This window comes from Vanellus vanellus (assembly GCF_965231255.1).
Source record: "Vanellus vanellus genome assembly, chromosome: 3".
Lineage (NCBI taxonomy): Eukaryota > Metazoa > Chordata > Aves > Charadriiformes > Charadriidae > Vanellus > Vanellus vanellus.
The window spans coordinates 128442425-128460152 of record NC_138907.1 but is presented as its reverse complement, the minus strand read 5'-3'; the positions used below and the strand labels follow the sequence as shown (position 1 = coordinate 128460152).

Sequence of the window (17728 nt, the reverse complement as noted above, 5' to 3'; positions counted from 1 at the left end):
TCTCCCCCCCGCCCCCGCTCCGCCCCGTTCCGCCCCTCCGGGCGCCCTCGCCGCCGCCAGCACCGGACGAGCCCCGCCGGCTTCGGGATGCCGCTGGCGCCCACCCGCGCCCCCCTCCGCTCGTCGCGGCGGAGGGGCCGCTGCAAGCGCTGCCTCTCGCCCTCGGCAAGGTAGGACCCCCCCACACACCTCCCCGGGGTACCCCCCGCCATGCACGGGCGCCGGGGTTCGGACACCGGGGCTGCCCCGTGGGCTGGGGTCCGGGCACCGGAGCACCCCCGGGGCTGGGGGGCCCGGTCTGGGTACCGGGGGAGAGCACCGGGGCTGCCCCGGGGCTGGGGGTCCCTGTCCGGGCATCAGGACATCCCCGGGAGTGGGGGACCGGGGCTGCCCCGCGGGCTGGGGGGGTCCCAGTCCCGGCACCAGGGGATCAGGGTCCCGGGAGAGAGCACCGGGGATGGCGGTACGGGCACCGGGGCTGCCCCGTGGACTGGGGTCCGGGCACCGGAGCATCCCCGAGGGTGGGGGTCCCGGTCCCGGTCCTAGGGGATGAGGGTCCCGGTCCGGGCACGTGGGGAGAGCACCGGGGATGGGGGTCCGGGCATCAGAGCAGCCCTGGAGGTGGTGGTCCCGGTCAGGACACCGGAGCAGCACCGAGGTTGGGGCAGCGGGGCTGCTCCGGGGCTGAGGGTCCGGGCACCGGAGCATCTCCGGGGGTGGGGATCCGGGGTTGCCCCGGGGTCTGGGGGGTCCCGCTCCCGGCACCAGGGGGTTAAGGGTCCTGGGGGAGAGCTCCAGGGGTGGGGATCCGGGGACCAGGATAAGCCCCGCACCGGGTCCGGCCGCCCCCGTCCCCCCTTTTCCCGCGGACCCGCCGCATCCCGGCGCGGTGGCCGGAGCCCTCCCGCCCTCGGCGGCTGCCAGTGGCCCGGGACGGTGTCACTCAGGCGGGTGAGCGCCCGGGGAGGGAGCTGCGGGGGTGAGTCACCGGCAGGAAACCGATTGCATCAGGAACGGGGCTGTTGTTCCAGCCGGGACTCCCGGAAAGCCCCGCTCCGGCCTCCCCCCCCCCATCCCTCCATCCCTCCGTCCCTCCCCAGCGCCATGGAGAAGGAAGCCAGACCCTCAGCCAGCAGCTCGGTGGCCTTGGCCTCGTCCTCCACGGCCACCTTCAAGGAAGAACTGCTGTGTCCCATCTGCTACGAGCCTTTCCGGGAAGCCGTGACGCTTTGCTGCGGCCACAACTTCTGCAAGGGCTGCGTGAGCCGTTCCTGGGAGCACCGGCACCACGTGTGCCCCGTCTGCAAGGAGACCTCCTCCTTCGACGACCTTCGCGTCAACCACACCCTCAACAACCTGGTGGAGATGATCCTCAAAGAGGAAGGACAGTTGCGGGGCCGGGGGGCCGCCCTCTGCCCCCTGCACCAAGAAGAAGCCAAACTCTTCTGCCTGGAGGACAAGGAGCTGGCGTGCTTCGTCTGCCAGAGCTCCAAGCAGCACGAAGGGCACAAGATGCGGCTGGTGCAGGAGGTGGCGGCGGATTTCAGGGTGAGGGATGCTCCGGGAAAAGCGGGGGAATGGGGGGGGGGGGCGGGAAAGATGACCCGGAGAGGCACCCCGGCATCTGGAGGGGTGCAGCCCGCGCACGCCCTTGCCGCAAACTTGCCAACGCACGGCTTTGGCCCACGCGCGGCGTGGTTGTACCCGCCGGCGTGTCGGGAGATGAGAGATGCCGCGCTATGCGAGGGTTGGGTCCCCACGGGAGCGCCCCTGCCGCATCGCATCGCTGCCCGACGCTCTCCCTGCCTAATAATTACCCAGCGCCACCCCGTCCCCCTGGGGCACGGCCCTTCGCCCCGCGGGAAAGGGGAGCGGGGTGATGCTCCGAGGGGTTTGGCCCCATCCCCGCGTTTTCTCGGCTCGCTCCTCCTCCGCCGCCGCGCTGGGCTGGATTTGGCCGCGGCCGCGATTGCAACAGCCGGTTATTGCGGCAGCGCCTCGGGGTTGGGAACGTGTTTGGGATGGGGGTTGCACAATTCCGGGGAGGGATGTGGGATGCGGGCTGGGGAGACAGCCCTGAGCCCCGTGGGGGGCCAGGACGGGCCATGGCTGCGCAAGGAGGAGGAGGAAGAGGAGACAGGCTCCGGCCGGCAGCCGGGCATGGCGCCAGGACTCGCCGCGCTTGCCGGCCGTTGCCGCCCTGACTCAGCCCGCGGGGAACGAGCCAGATTTCAAATGCCGCGGGGCGGCCGTGGGGCTGCTGTTGTGCGGGGCTGGGCGGGCAGGCGGGGGACTCGACGGTGCGTCGGTAAAAGGGCTTAAAAATAAGAGGGGGGGGGAGGGTTCGCCGCGGAGCAAAGCTCCTCTGCCTCGCGGCTTATAGGGGCGACGTGTTCGTGCGGCCCCGAGCCCAGAGCTTGGCTGTAGGAGGGGAAAGGGTGGATTGAGCAAGGGATCCTCCTTAACTTCGTCCTACTGGGTTTGGGGCTCTTGTCTTTCCGCGCCGGGAACCCTGGGCGTAGGTTCGGGAGGGTGCTGAAGGCGTCTCCTCCCCGCAGGCCAAGCTGAAGAACATGGAGACCTCCCTGCGGGATAAGGCGAAGGACTTCTGGGCCGTGCATCGCTCCTACGAGTCCATTTCCAAACACAACCAGGTGCGCGGTACCTTCCTGGCAGGGAGGCGACGGGCCCTGTCCTGACACACACACACAGACACACACGCGTGTGGACATGTATGCACACGCGTGCGCACGCCCCGGGCAGGAATGCTGCTGGGGTGGAGCGCTGCACCCATCCTGGGCTGCTCCATCCCCGAGCGAGGAGCGATGCTGGGGGGAGGAAGGGCTCGGGTGGGGAATTGGGGTCCGGAGTGATGGGGCTGTGCCTGCTGTGGCAGCCGGGACGTTGATTTTGGGAGGGCAGCGTGGTCCCCGGGGGAGCTCGGCGAGTCGCTGAGCGCTGGAGCTGGTCGGAGGGCTCCGGAGGAGAGTTTAGGGGGAGGATGGGGGGGAGCCCAGGGGGATCTGCCGGCTCCGAATGGAGGTGATGTCCCCGTATGGGGCAGGTGGAAGCGGCGCGGTTGGAGGAGCAGATCGGGAAGGAGTTTGAGAAGCTGCACGAGTTTCTGCGGGGCGAGGAGAAGGCGCTGCTGGCGCGGCTGCAGGAGGAGACGCGGCGCAAGCACGGCCTCATCGAGGGCAAGATGAAGCGGTTGGCGAAGGAGAGGCAGACGCTGCTCAACGAAGCCTTCCAGCTCCAGGCGGACCTCAAGGAGGATGACTACACCTTCCTCATGGTAAAGAGCACCCACCAGGGTGCTGCCCCGTGCCCTGCGGGGTGTCACCCTCGCTGTGACACCCTCCTGCCCCCGCCGGGGTGCGAGGGGGGGGGGGGGGATGTTGGGTGATGCTTTGGGGGTTTGCCAGCCCCACCCCGCCCCTTACAAGCGGGGACCTGATGCTCAGTGTCTCCTTCTCTTTCAGAGCCACAAGAACCGCAAGCGCAGGTAAGTCCCGGTCCCCGCCACGTCCCCTGCCCGGTGACACGGGGTGCTCGGGGTGGCTGAGCCCCTGCGCCCCCTCTCTGGGGCTGAAGGGGTTCTGCCCGGCTGCAGAGTGAGGTCTCTGCCCCAAGCGAGTTCCCGGACCCACATGCTCCCTCCGGATCCGGCTGCTCTGGCAGAAGAAGGTGTTGGGGGTCCCCAAGGCATGGCAGCACCCATGGGTGCCTCCGGGCAAGATTTGGGGGGGTGGGGGTGGGGGGACACGCGTGCAGACACAAAGCAGCATTGCAGGTCTTGGGGGAAACGCTAAAACCCTGAGGTTGGGGGGATTTGGTGCTGGGGGGATTCGGGACCCTCCTGGGGTGAGAACAGGGTGGGGGCAAAGCCCAGGAGGAGATGTGGGATGCCGGTGGGGAAGTCCCTGCCAAAACACAGGGTGCCAGGAGACCCAGCCCAGTCCCTTCCTCCGTCCTTGACCCGTCTCTGTCCTCTGCCCCTGCCCTAGGATCGCCTGCACGGCCGAGGAGCCGGAGGCTGTGCCCTCGGGGATGCTCCTCGATGTTGCCAAGTACCTGGGCTCGCTGCAGTACAACGTGTGGAAGAAGATGCTGGACACCATCACTGTCGGTGAGGTGCTGGGCCTGGGGGGCACGTGGGTCCCCCTCAAAGGGTGGTTGTCCCAGGGTTTAAGGGGTGAAGAACTGGCCAGGAGCCGGCAGCGTGCGCTGGCAGCCCAGCGAGCCCCCGGCATCCCGGGCTGCATCCCCCGCAGCGTGGCCAGCAGGGCCAGGGGGGGCTGTGCCCCTCTGCTGCGCTCTGCTCTGCTCTGCTCTGGGGGACCCCCCCCAGTGCTGCCTCCAGCTCGGGGGCCTCAGCACAGGAGAGACATGGAGCTGGTGGAGCGGGGCCAGAGGGGGCCCTGGAGATGCTGGGAGGGCTGGAGCCCCTCTGCTGGGAGGACAGGCTGGGAGAGGTGGGGGGGTCAGCCTGGAGAGGAGAAGGCTCCGCAGAGACCTCCGAGCCCCTTCCAGTGCCTAAAGGGGCTCCAGGAGTGCTGGGGGGGACTCTGGGTCAGGGAGGGGAGCCATGGCACGAGGGGGAATGGTTGGACACTGTCAGAGGGGAGATTTGGATTAGATAATGGGAAGAAATTCTTCCCTGTGGGGGCGGTGAGCCCCTGGCGCAGGGTGCCCCAAGAAGCTGTGGCTGCCCCATCCCTGGAGGTGCTCAAGGCCGGGTTGGACGGGGCTGGGGAGAGGTGTCCCTGCCCAGGGCAGGGGGGTGGGACTCGATGGCCTTTAAAGGTCCCTTCCCACCCAAACCGCTCTGTGATGCTGTGGCTAAAGCAGCCTTTGCATGGGGCAGTCCAGGGGCGGTGGGTGCTGGAGAGAAGAGGAGCGTGGAGCAACCATGCCCATGGCTGATGGCCCTGGGGAAGGGGGTTGGAGAGCATATAGGGTGCTCTGGGGCACTTACACCCCAAAAGAGAAGCCCTGGAAAGTGCATTTCTCCATGGTGAGCTGGGTTAGGGATGGAGGGATGGATGGATGGATGGATGGATACTTGCAGGGCTGTGGTCCCCTCATGAGCTCATCCCCACGCCAAGCCATGCTCCTAACACATATGTCCCCACCACAGTCCCCTTCAGCTTTGACCCCAACTCCGCGGGGTGCTGGCTCTCGGTGTCTGAGGACCTCACCAGCGTCACCAACGGGGGCTACAAGCCACTGGTGGAGAACCCCGAGCGCTTCACCTCGGCCCCCTGCATCCTGGGTTCCCACGGCTTCTCCACGGGCTTCCACACTTGGGAGGTGGACCTGGGCGGCATCACAAACTGGCGGGTGGGGGTGGCTCGGCCATGCGGTGGCACCCACTGGACCTTCCACCACGACGCTCGTTCCGGCTTCTGGTACATCTACCGCCTACCTGGGAAGGACGGCGAGACGTGCCGAGCATCCAACACGGCGCGTTCCGAGGCGGTGGTGGGCGACCTGCAACGGATCCGGGTGGAGCTGGACTGCAACGAAGGGGAGCTCTCCTTCTACGACGCCGACCGCAAGACCCACATCTACACCTTCCACGAGAAATTCGGCGGCACCGTCTTCCCCTATTTTTACGTGGGGGGCAGGCCGGAGGGCGCGCTGCCCGAAGCGATCCGCATCTGTCCCCTCCGGGTCCGCGTCCACGAGGATGTCCCCGTCTAGCGGCCACCGTCTCCTGCCACCACGGCCTCCCACTGCGTTTGGAGTTCTCCAGATGATTTTTCCAACTTTCCTTAGGAGAAATTAAAAAAAAAAAAAGGGGAAAAACAAATTATGTATGTATGTACTGCCTCTTTTTTTTTTTTAATCATTAATAAACATTCTGCTTTTCTGGTACAGCTCTGCGCCTCTCTGCCTAAATCGCCTCCGCTCCTTTCCCGCCTCTCTCCGTGATGGATCAAAGCTGAGAAGGTCCCGGGCAGAAGGTGTCTCCCTGCCGGGGGGGCTGTAAATAGTAAATTAAACCACCTGGGGCTTTACCAACCTTCTCCAAGTGTTGCAGCTTGCAGAGCTCCATGTCTCCCTGGGGTGGGTAAAGCAGGGGACGGTGACATTTGCCCACAGACCTCGGGGACAGGAAAGTCCCACGTGGCCGCACAGATGCAGGCAGAAGCATGTGTTTCCCCTCTATGAAAAAAAACATTAAGGGGGACATCCCTGAGAGTAACAACCCGTCTCCTCCACCCCTTCTCCCTATGACTTTTACCCCTCTGAGGGGGCTTTTCCATAAATCCCCAGCTCCGGGAGTCAGGTGATGACGTGCGGTTGGTGTTTGGAGGTGGAGGAGGTTGGGAGGTGGGATGAAGGGAGACAAAAACCCACCCTCTGCCACCCCGTGCTGGGTCTGGCCTGCTATTAATCCTGCCAAAAAAGGCTTTTTCCTCCATCCTGGTGAGCGCTTGGGGTTTAAAGATGATGCCCCGGGGAAAGGGAGGGTGCCCGGCGGGCCGTGCTGCCGGGGCTGCCCACACTGCCTGGCTGGCCGGGACCTCGCTGGCGGGATGCTGATATTAACGGCCGGTTTCCATGGTTTCTCACCATTTGCATAGGGATGCTCCTTAGGAACAAGAGGCGGTGGCGGAAAAACAAAAGGGAGATAGATGTTGGAGGCGTGCGGTGCGGGGGCGACCCCGGGGGTCCTCCGCCTTCCTTACGTCGGCTGACGTTACCTATTTCCAGCCGAGCATCCTTGGATACGGGGAAAGGAGGAACATCGGCCTGAGCATCCCGTCTCCCTCCATGCACCGTCTCCCGCCGCCGCCCATCACCTCCCCAAAAACTGGCAGTGCCTGGGAATTTGGGCATCCCGCCGCCAATTTAGGCACAAACAAAGCATTATTTGGGAACAATAAAAAGGCGGCGAAGCTCTTGGAGTTGCCGGGGCTGGAGCAGGACGAGGCGTTTCTCTTTGTCAGGTCCGAAGGGAGCATTTCTCTCCCGCGGCCGCCAGCGCCGGAGCAGGTGCCTGGTGTAAAAATGGCAATAAAGGGTGAAATGAGGCATCGCTTCACATGGCAAAACTGAACCGGTTTGACTTTTTTTCTGAATCATTTCGTGAAAAATTGGTTTGCAGGAAACAATATGAATTAATGAACTGGTTGGCTCCCGAAGACTCCGCGGTTTTTAGTGTAATAAACGGTGCCTGCACCTTCCCCTGAGCTTCATTTCGCTCCCACCGAGGCAGAGAAATGGGTGATGTCTCCCCGGGACTGAACATTTGCTCTCACATCCGACATCGGAAGGCAAATTTGGGGAAACGTCTGGTAAGGGGCAGGCGAATTTTGCCTGGGACCCTCCTCTGCAGCCATCGCATCCTTCCCCGATGCCTGAGATCCCGCCTGGGACACGTTGGGTACTTGCAGGACCTTTTCCGAGCTCAAATCTTCCTCCTCGCAGCAATTAGAAGGATCTCATTAATGATAATAATAATTAGTAGCAGCAGTAGCAGCATTATTTTAGCATCATTTTTGGCTGCTCCCGCTGAGGATGGGAAGTGACGGTCCCGCTCCAGCCTGTGGGGTACCCGGGATCCCCATCCCCATCTCCATCCATCCCGGTACCGCTGGTCCACGGGTGGGCGTGGGGCTCCCCCGGGGGGTGGGGGGGGGAAGGGGGCGGGAATCCAACCGGGGGAGGGCTGAGGTTGCTGCAGTGAAGCCCCCCCCCCACCCCATCAGGCTGTATTCACACCCCCCCGCAACATCCCCCCCACCCCATTTATATCTTTCCCCCCCCCATTTATAAGGACGGGCGATATTTCGGCGAAGCAGGCGGCTCTCCTATTGGCTCACAACACGGCGATGATGTAATTTCTGCCCAATCCGGGGGAGTACAACATCTTTTCCCTGCCCCCCCCCCCCCCCCCCCAGCCCCCCCCTCGCCCCGGGTACCAGCCAGCGCCGGGGCACGGTGCATCCCGGGGGGGGGCAATAGGGGACCCCCGTCGGTCCCCTCCAAAGGAGGTTCCCCGGGGTGTACGCAGCCCTTGGGCAGCCCGGGGGGATGCAGGGTCCTGGGGACACATCCTGCACCCGAGTCCCCAGTTCTGGGGCGGGGGGGGGGGTTGGGGCTGAGCTCGTGCCCTGGCAGTGATGGTCGGGAGGTGTCGGAGGCAATTCCCAGGACCAGGAATCCTCCGGGAACGAGGAGGGTCCATAGCTGTGGGTCTTCATCCTTGAAGGGTCTGAGGATGCTGAAGCTTTGGGAGGAGGAGGAGGAGGATGCAGAGCCCACCTCCAGCCCTGCAATACCCCCCACCCCCCCGAGGGGGTGGGAAGGGGCTCGAGGGGGGGGACATGACACCAGGAACGCTCACCCCATCCTTAGGGTCTCCCCTGGATGCCTGTTCCCTCCCAGGACACACGGACCTTCCTGCACAGCCGTCCTCGTGCTCCAGCCCAGACAGACCACAGGCTGCAGACGGGTTCCACGCGCTGTGTGTCAATGGTGAAAGGTCCCCCTCATCTCTCCCACCCCTTCGGCCCGTGCCCAGGAAGGGTTTGGATGGTGGCACTTGGGATGCTGAGCGAGTTTCCCTAAGCCGACAGGGCTGCAGTCACTGGAGGAGGCAAACCCTTCGCCTCCGGTGGTCTCCTCTCCCCACAGGGTGACCCAGCTGGAAACGGGGGTGACATCGGGTGTGTGACACCGCAGCTCACGGTGGGGCATCTGTAGAACATCCCAGTGAAACTCAATGGGTAAGGAAGGACCCTCTCATGCTGGAGGTCTTTCCTCCCCAGCACCAGCCTGGCTCCGCGGCCAACCTCTCCTCCAGCCACCTCCTGCCGTGTCCCACCCCGGGGCTGGGGACAGCCCCGCGCCGGGCTGACACCCTGGGGAGGGTTTGCTGGGCACGGCGTGGATGGGAAAGGGGTGGCCCATGACAGCCTGCGGTCCCCATTGCCCTGGGCAGACCCGAATCTCCTTGGCCCCCCTTTTCTGTGCCTCGTTTAGTTCAGCCCCGCACACGCTGCTGGGGCAGAGCGGTTCCCGGCGTTGGAGTGGCCAAGAAGCTTTGTGGGGTGGGGGGTGACAGCCCTTAGGGATGGTGGCCACCGAGCATCCCCAGAGCCACAGCCTCACACAGGGGCTCTGAGAGCTGACGCCCAGCTCTGTCCCCCCTCCCCCCCCCCCCAAAATGCTGGTCCTGTGGAGCTGGGGGACAAGGAGGCACCTCCAGATGTGACCTCCCCCCAGTATCTCCCCCAGATCCAGTGACCGCAGCCGGCCACCAACGCGGGGTGGCCAGGAGGGGTTTGTGCCCCGAGCCTGGACCCGTGGGGAGCTCAAAGGAGCATTTGAGCAGAGCCCCCTGCACCCCCCGCCGCGGGGAGCCGCACAGCCTGGTGCCAGCCACGGCGGGGACCGTCCCGCAGCCACGTGGGGCCCCACAATGGCTCTTTGTCCCCCAGTTGGCTGCTGCGTCTCCACTCTTTCCTCCCCTCGGCTCCCTCCATCCCAGGGCTCTACTCAGTCCCCTCTGCAGCTCCTCGCACGTCCCACGGCCATCCCACCCACGGCACCCACACCACTGGGGGCACCCCACCCCTGCCGAGCCGGTGGGGCTCCGGCATGGAGCTCACGCATCACCCGAGCATCAGAAAATCCTTTCGGAGGGAAGCCTTCTGCTGTTGAGTTTCGCTGGGACGTGTCGCAGACGCCCCACCATGAGCTAAAGGGCTGAGCCGCGGTGTCACGCGTGCGATGTCACCCCCGTTTCCAGCTGGGTCACCCTGTCCTTCCCCACGTCCTGAGGCCACGGGCTTTGCGAAGCCACCCTACATTCGTTTTCCAGGGGGAACCTCCTCCCCACAGCCTCCCTGATGCTCATTGCATAACGGCGGAGACCGGTGCCTAAATATACCCGCACGGTTCCCCGGAGGTGCCGGGCTTGTGATCGCCGTCAGACGGAGCCGGCGGCGATAAATAGGCCAGGGTGAAGCGGATCTGGGGAAAGGAGGGTCGGTTTATGGGAAGGACACAGCCCTAAGAGATGTCCTAGCTCTGCTGGGACTCCCCGAGGACCACCGCTCGCTCCGGCATCCACGGCAGCATCGCACCAAAATAGTTTCGGGATCTGGGACTCGGCCCCTCCGAGCTCCCATTACGCAGTTTGGAGGAGGATAATGAGTCCTCACGTGTCTTGGGGACCGGGAATGGGTCACGCCAGGCTTGTCCTGCATCCCAGCCCTGGGAGGACAGAGAGGGCACCCCCCAGCTGGCGTGGGGTCCAGGGGAGCGGAGCGGGACGGTTTGGCCCCTTCCGGAGTTGCCACCGGGCCTCCGTTAAACCCTCCGAGTCCCCTTCTTTGTCACTTTGTCACTCTCCAGCTTTGTCCTGCTCTAGCGGAGAGCCCAAGCTGCCTTCCCACCACGCGCTCAACCCTTCCAACCCATCTTTCCCCCCCAGAACCCCCCAAAACCCCCATTTTTCGGGCCAAATCCGTCCCCCTCTCTCCCCGCTATAATTCCCACCCCCCTTTTTTAATGTGATTTTTTTATCTATATATATATATATTTTTTTTTTTTTTTTTTTTTCCCCGGGCCCAGCCCAAAAATAGCTGCTGGGCGTGATGTCACCGGGCTGGTACCCGGTTCGTACGGTCCCTGGGCCAATCAGGGGCGGCGGCGCCGCTGCGCCAATCGGCGGCCGGGGAGGTGATGTCATGGGTGGGGGGTGGGTGGGATGGAGGGGGGGGGGGGGCGCTGGGGGCCCCCCGGCGGGGATGCTCCGCGCAGACCCCCCGCGCCCGCGTTAAATGAGCCCGGAGAGCGCGGAGAAACAGCCCGAGCGCCGGCGGTGGGGTGAGTGTCACGGTGGGAGTGGGAGTGTGGAGGGTGGTTTTTGGTTGAAAAGTTTTTGGGGGAGGGGGGTGTGGGGTGGGGGGAAGGATTTTTCCATGGGGGGGGGTCCCTGGGTGTCCCTCTTTGGCCGCGACACCCCTCTTTGTCGCCCTCCCCATCCCTCCAGCATCCTCCCCGCCGTGCCCCAACCCACCCACCCCCGCACCACCCCCCCCCTTTTTTTTGGGTGGTCCCCCCCCCCTCTTTCCTCCCCTCCACCGACCCGAGCAGGCATGGACCCCCCCCCCCCCCGGGGTGGATTTGCCATCCGCCTGGACATCAGGAATTAACCGGGGGTCTTGCTCCCCCCCCCCCCCCATTCCCCCCCGTCTCGACAGCCGAACTCAGGCTGCTGGAGACCCTCCCCGCACCCCGGCGGGCCTCATCCTGCCTTGCCGGGGGGAGGGGGCGGGGGGCAAATCCACCCCCACGGTGCGGGGTGTGTGTGTGTGTGTGTGCAGGGATGGGGCTCAGCATCCTCCCTCTCGCCGCAGCATCCCGGGGCACCCGCACCCACAGCATCCCCGGGACCCCCGGGGGGTGTGCATCGCCTCTCCTGGAGCCCCCCCCACCTCTCAAAAAAATGTGGGCGCGGGGACGCGGACACCCCCACCCCCCAGCCCGGGAAGGCAGGACCAGGCTGAATTATTGATGGTGGCAGGATGCTGGCGGAGGTGACCTGTTCTCAGCGGGCGCTGAAATATTTATTCCAGGGAAGGGGTGGAGGGGGGGGGGCGGGGGAAGCGAGGGGGAGGGAGGGAGGAGGCGGCTGCCATCTCCCCCGGAGAGGGGGGGGGGCAGCATCCATCGCTTGGCGAGCTGCAAGCGGGGGAGCGGGGAGCCCCCCCCGCACCTCCATCCATCACTGGATGCTTCTTCCAGGGAAGAGGATGGGAGATGGGGGGGGGGGGGTGTCCCTCACCGAGACGGGGTGTGAAACCGGGTTGCAGCCCTTTGGGGTCGTCGGATGGGGCCCCCTCCCTGCCACGTGCGCCTCGCTGGGAGCGGGATCGCTCCCGAAGCCTCTCCACACTGTGGGAAGGCGGTGGGGGTGTGGGGATTGAGTGAGGTTTCAGGCTGGGGGTGACATGTTTCAGGCCGGGGGTGACAGCAGCGGCAGAGCCCCAACCACACCCCGCAGCCCTCGGGCTGGGCGTACTGGTCGGGGCTGGGGGGCAGCGGGGCTGGGAAGCAGAGAGGGAAGGGAGCTCAGCAGGGAGGGGGGTTCCTCCTCCAAACGCCTTGAACGGCATCTTCATCCAGCGAGGAGGAGTGGGGCTGGCAGCCCACCTCCCCCCCAGCTGGTGGCATCCCCCAGAATGGACCCCATCCCCATTTCGGGTCTGATGGGGTCGTGTCTGCATTTCCCCCTCCAGTTGGGGTATGAACGCCTGGAAGAAAGGTTTCTGTAGCATGAAATGCATCCAGGTCCCACCCGCAAGCCCAGGGAAAATGAGGATTTGGGGCGGCCATGCAAGGAGCGGGGAGGGATGAGGATGGCAAATGCCTTCAGCTGCCGGTTTGCGTGCAGGCGGCTTCCAGCCGGGCTGTCGGAGCTCCAGGCACAGCCTCGTGTCGGCACACGAGCCATCGGAGCATCCCCACCCTGCCTTGGCGCTGCGCTCGGCGAGAGCCGCCTGCAGCAAACCCCTTCATCCGGGCGAGGAGGAAAGCCCTGGGTGGGGGTACATCCCTGGGTAACCCCCAACCCCCCCCAGCCCTGGCTCTGGGGGGGTCACTGAAAAAAGGGGGAACACCTCTGGGGAAGGTGTCCCCAGCAGCGTATCCCCACGTTTTGTCCCTGTTTTACCCCCCCCCCAACTCGCCCCCGGCAGCTGCGGGCGGGTTATTTACGTGGTCCCCATGTCAGATCCCGGCAGGACGGGGTTTCAGCAGGGACGAGGGGTCGGGGTTTCTCGGGATCCCCCGGATGGAGCTGGGTCGGGATGTGTTGCGGCTGCCGGAGCTGGCAGTGCCCTGACGGCCCCGGGATGCTGACGGGGAGCATCGCCCCTTCCCGAGGGGGGCTGCAAAGGTTTAAGAGTCCCTATTTTAAAGAAGGATCTTTTTTTCCCACCTTAGAAACAAAAGCCATGAATAATTGCAAAAACCAGACTCAGCCCCCACTCTGGCACAGCCGGGAAGGGCATTTCCACTGGGGAACCGCCACCCCATTTGTGTCCCCCAGAAACCCTGGGAAAGGGGGACGGCCCTGGCTTGTCCGGGTTTTGATGCGTCTCCGGGTGTTGCCGCCCCATGCCAGGTCCTGCGCTCACCCTGGGGCTCTGCACCCCGGGGGTGGGGGGGGGGAGTACCAGGGATGCCCCCGCGCCTGACCCACAGACCCACAGGAGGGGGTCCCGGTGGGATCTGGGAGAGGGTCCCGCTGCGTCAGCCCCTCTGCGCGTGGTCTGGCAAGTGGCGAGCTGAGGACTGGGGGTCTCTAGACACACGTGTGTGTCCCCCACATCCCACCAGTGTGTGCCCATCCCAACAGCACGTTCCCACCACATCTGCGTGCCCATCGCATCAGGGTGTCCCTCACACCCCACCAGTGCACACCCACCGCATCCCACCAGCGTGTGCCCATCCCAACAGCACGTACCCATCACATCGCACCACGTCTGTCTGCCCGGCACACCAGTGCACACCCACTGCATCCCACCAGTGTGTGCCCATCCCAACAGCATGTACCCGTCACATCACACCACATCTCCTTGCCCATCACCTGGGCTGGTGGGAGGTGTCCCTGCCCATGGCAGGGGGGTTGGAACTCAATGATCTTCAAGGTCCTTTCCAACCTAAACTGTTCTGTGATTCTGTGATGACACCAGTGTGTCCCTCACGCCACACCAGTGTGTGCCCACCTCACCAGTGCCCACCTCACCCATCACACCACCCCAGAGCGTGCCCACCATAGCAACCCCAATGCGCTCACAAGGCCGTGTGTGGGCAGCTGTCCCACTGCCTGCAGGGGACAGGCGGGGTTGGGTGATGCCCCCACCCCCAGGACACCCCCGCAATGAGTGGGCATGGGTGGGCAGGGCTGGGTGATGTCCCCAGCCCCAGGACACCCCACACTGATCCTGCTTCTTTCCTTCCCCCAGGAACGCTCTTGCTGCAGACGTCCAAGGATCTCCACGCCATGACTCTGGCTGGTACGGCACCGCCGCGGGGGGCCATGCGTGGGGACAGGGGACAGGGGACAGCACGGCTCACCCCACCCCATAAACCCAACCCTGGAACCTACCCCATGCTGGAGCACCTCTAGTTTGAGTCGGGGCCCATCCAAACCGCCCCCGGCGGTGGCCCTACCCTGGGCTAAGCCCTGCCCTGGGATGGTCACAGCAGCCCAGTGGTGACAGGCAAGGGCTCGTGCGTGGGTTCAACACACCAGGACAGACAGAACCCACGTGGCCATGAGTAAGGCACCCCTCCTCTGTGTGCCTCAGTTTCCCCTTTGCACACCTTGTTTCCCCCTCCCACATCACCCTATTTGTGATATCTGGGCAAAATTTGGTGCCAGCCGCCGTCCCCGTCCCAGCCCTTCCCTGGCACGTGGCAGCCCCTGCCCTGGACACCTGGCAGGACAACACCCCCCCCCACACTTCTCTGACCCCAACCCCGCCATCTCTTCCCAGCTTACAAAGAGAAGATGAAGGAGCTGCCTCTCGTCTCCCTCTTCTGCTCCTGTTTCCTCTCGGACCCCCTGAACAAGCCGGCGTACACGTACGAAGGTAGGAGCCTGCTGCCCACCCACGGTCGAGGGGGTGCACGAAGGGTGGGGGCTGCAGACCCCCCCCCCTCCCCCTTGGTACGAGCTGGGTCACCCTCAAACCGAGAGAGGTGGCTCCATGGTTTGCCGGCACCGGGTGGAAACACGGGGCTGGGTTGGGGTCAGGAGGGGGCTCGGGCAGCCCCCCGCAGCCCTCCCCTCTGCCACGGCTCCGCTGCACGAAGCGCCCGGCGTGGGCTCGGTATTTTTAGGCAGACGGCGACGGGTGATTCAGACTGATTCGCGTCGGCGGGTCCAGAGGCGACAGCGGCGGCGGAGGGGGCTGCCCAGCTTTGGGGAGCTCCTCCTGGCTAGCTGGGGGGGGATCTGCAGCTGCAAAGGGGCTTCATGGTCCCATTCCCAGTCCCCAAAGCAGGGCTGAATGCTGCCCTGCTTGCCCGCCTCTCCCTCGGGGGCATGCTCAGCCCAAATATTCCCAGCTCAGCCCCCTCAATGGAGGTCTTGGAGTCCCTATCCCAACCCACGACATTGGGGTTGAACTACAGGGTGTGGGGATTTGGGTGAAACCAGTGGAGATCAGGGGAGGTGGTGGCACATTGAGGGGGCTGCAGGACCCCAGGGTGGTTTGCCCTATGGGGTGGGATGCGCCCGTGCCAGCGGTCAGCCCGTGCCCCTCTCCCAGCAGACACGGTAGACCTCACCTGGTGCGTCATCTCCGACATGGAAGTCATCGAGCTCAACAAGCGAACCTCAGGGCAGTCCTTCGAGGTCATCCTGAAGCCCCCATCGTTTGATGGCATCCCTGAGTTCAACGCCTCCCTGCCCCGGCGGCGTGACCCGTCCCTGGAGGAGATCCAGAAGAAGTTGGAGGCAGCAGAGGAGAGGAGGAAGGTAGGTCCAGCAGCTCATGCACGGTACCGCAGCATGGAGACGTGCCATGAGGACACACAACCTTGCATTTGGGGTGCTCAGTAAGGTGCACCCAACTTTGGGGACGTTGCTGAATTTGGAGGGGATAGTTTTGGCCAGGAGGGTAAGGAATCCATGGTCCATGTGGCCATTGTGTCTGCTTTGCCCACGCAGTACCAAGAAGCTGAGCTGCTGAAGCATCTGGCGGAGAAGCGGGAGCATGAGCGGGAGGTCATCCAGAAGGCCATCGAGGAGAACAATAACTTCATCAAAATGGCCAAAGAGAAGCTGGCACAGAAGATGGAGTCCAACAAGGAAAACCGCGAGGCCCACTTAGCGGCCATGCTGGAGCGCTTGCAGGAGAAGGTGAGAGCGTGTTGAGCAGGGAGGGGGGATGCACTGGGACACCGAACCAAGAGGGTGTCACAGGACACCCGGGCACCCTGCATGGCTCTTGGGCTGGCATTATCCCCTGGGGACACCACCAATGGGGGGCTCCCTCTTCCCCTCCCACAGTGCAGCAATACCCAAACACCACCTCCCACCCCGGGGTGGGGGGTCCTGCCCGGGGACCCACCAAGTCCGTAGGATCACGAGTGGTTGGTGGGTGGAGAGCTGGGACCCATATCTTGTCCACAGACATGCAAAGCCTTTGCTTTCCCCATGTCCCACCCTAACGGCCTTGACCCATCTCTGGCAATTTTTCCACCTCCCGGGTGGCAGATCTTCCCCTGGTCCCTTCCCCAGAGGCCATGGAACCGTCAGCTCCCCGGTGGAGCTGGAGGGGTCCGTGCTGCCACGCTAGGAGATGCTTCCTCCCTGCCAGCCTGTGCAGACCTCTTCTCTCTCCCCGAAGCAGGTCTGTTCCCAACCTCAGCACGGAAGGTCCCACCCTCACCACCTCCAGCTCCCTCCAAAACATCCCTTCTGCAAGGAGCTCGCCCAGTGCCCTTCTCCAAACGCCTCAGCTAGCCTTGGGTCAGAGGCAGAGAGCACGAGATAATGAAGGACAATCCGAGCTAACCCCATCTCCTTGGGGCTCCCGGTCCATCCCGTCTGGTTGACGTCTACCTCCTAGCTAGCGGGCGAGGACAATCTGTCCCCGAGTGCCTCCACAGTCCTTAAAACACCCCAGGGGAGGAGAGGACGCTGTTGACCCATCGGTGGTGTCCCTCCGGGGATGAACCTCGCAAACGCCCTCGTGCCTTCGAACCCCTCCGAAGCCGCTGGCCCGCCCGTGGGGACCCCGAAGTCCGTCCAGCTAACGCGTGTCCTCCCTCCTCCTTCCCTCCTACCCCCCGCCCCACCCCTTCCCACAGGACAAACACGCGGAAGAAGTGAGGAAAAACAAGGAGCTCAAGGAAGAAGCCTCCAGGTAAAGAGGCGATGGTTGGACTGACAGCTCCGGGGAGGTGGCGGAGGCTGCCGCAGCGCAAGGTCGGATGGTGGAAGGGTGGACGTTCCTCTGCTTTCTTTGTTCGTGAATGTAAAGAGTTGACCAGTGAAGCCATCCTATTCGTTTCGGGGAGGGTGGGGAGGGAGGAGAGAGGAGGGAGGGTGGGCGGGAGGGTGCTAGCTTTGGGATGCCCACCTCCGTGGTGGGTCTCACGAGCCGCCCATCAACCAGGTCCGGAGGAGACAGCCAAGGGCTGGCGAAGCGGCGGAGGTGTCCCCCTCTAGGGAAAAGCTGGGGGGGGACAGGGATGAAGCGGGTGGGGAGGGAAGAAAGGGGGGGGGCGGGGATGTGCGTCGTGTGTGACTTTAATTTGGTGCTGGGCAGGCAGGGAGGGCAGGTGGGCATCTCTCCGGCTTCCTTCTCCTCCATCCCACCCCATCAATGGGCAGCGGCATCTCTTGGTGTCCCTCCCTCCCTTTCTCCTGCCTGGACTCAGGGCCTCTTGCCCGAAGTAGGCGTTATTTGCCTTTAGACCTTACAGAACTACTTTGGGAAAGGGGGAGAAGAGACCTCCCCCTGATGGAGGTGCTCAGAGAGTGAGGCTCGCTTCCTCCAAAGGCTTTATCCGGCCATAGGAGACGCCAATGATCCTTTTCAAGGGTGAAATTGAAAAGCTCCGTGACTTCCCAACAAGCTGCTTTTTTTTTTTTTTTTGTAAGAACCTCCTGAGAATCATCTTTGTGGGAACTCTTGGATGAAATCCCCTTTTCTGCTGTAGAGCAGCTGGAAAGCCACCAGCT

At 64.1% G+C, this 17728-nt stretch overlaps 2 protein-coding genes across 6 annotated transcripts; both read left to right on the top strand.

Annotated features, from left to right (window-relative positions):
• Positions 1–44: 44 nt before the first annotated feature.
• On the top strand, positions 45–5876 carry TRIM35 (tripartite motif containing 35). The gene is made up of 7 exons (XM_082480655.1): positions 45–170; positions 1101–1548; positions 2559–2654; positions 3065–3295; positions 3483–3505; positions 4008–4129; positions 5141–5876. Exons 1-7 carry the CDS (start codon positions 88–90, stop codon positions 5704–5706), a joined length of 1569 nt encoding a protein of 522 aa, XP_082336781.1. The 5' UTR covers positions 45–87; the 3' UTR covers positions 5707–5876.
• Positions 5877–14528: 8652 nt separating this feature from the next.
• On the top strand, positions 14529–16964 carry STMN4 (stathmin 4; the record flags this gene model as incomplete). 5 transcript variants are annotated; one of them, XM_082481919.1, is made up of 4 exons in its annotated part: positions 14529–14624; positions 15309–15514; positions 15707–15898; positions 16852–16964. In XM_082481919.1, exons 1-4 carry the CDS (start codon positions 14543–14545, stop codon positions 16909–16911), a joined length of 540 nt encoding a protein of 179 aa, XP_082338045.1. In that variant the 5' UTR covers positions 14529–14542. The 5 variants fall into 5 exon arrangements, with proteins under 5 accessions (XP_082338045.1, XP_082338042.1, XP_082338046.1 ...); XM_082481916.1 differs by lacking the exon at positions 16852–16964 and adding an exon at positions 16392–16535 and having other exon boundaries at positions 15306–15514; XM_082481920.1 differs by having other exon boundaries at positions 14534–14624; positions 15306–15514.
• Positions 16965–17728: the final 764 nt, after the last annotated feature.

What these genes read in the sequence shown, in the direction of transcription:
- TRIM35 (XM_082480655.1), top strand. Translation starts at nt 88, where the DNA reads ATGCCGCTGGCGCCCACCCGCGCCCCCCTCCGCTCGTCGCGGCGGAGG. An exon ending in AGGTGGCGGCGGATTTCAGG is followed by an intron (nt 1,549 to 2,558) that starts GTGAGGGATGCT and finishes TCCTCCCCGCAG; the next exon opens with GCCAAGCTGAAGAACATGGA. An exon ending in GCTGGACACCATCACTGTCG is followed by an intron (nt 4,130 to 5,140) that starts GTGAGGTGCTGG and finishes TCCCCACCACAG; the next exon opens with TCCCCTTCAGCTTTGACCCC.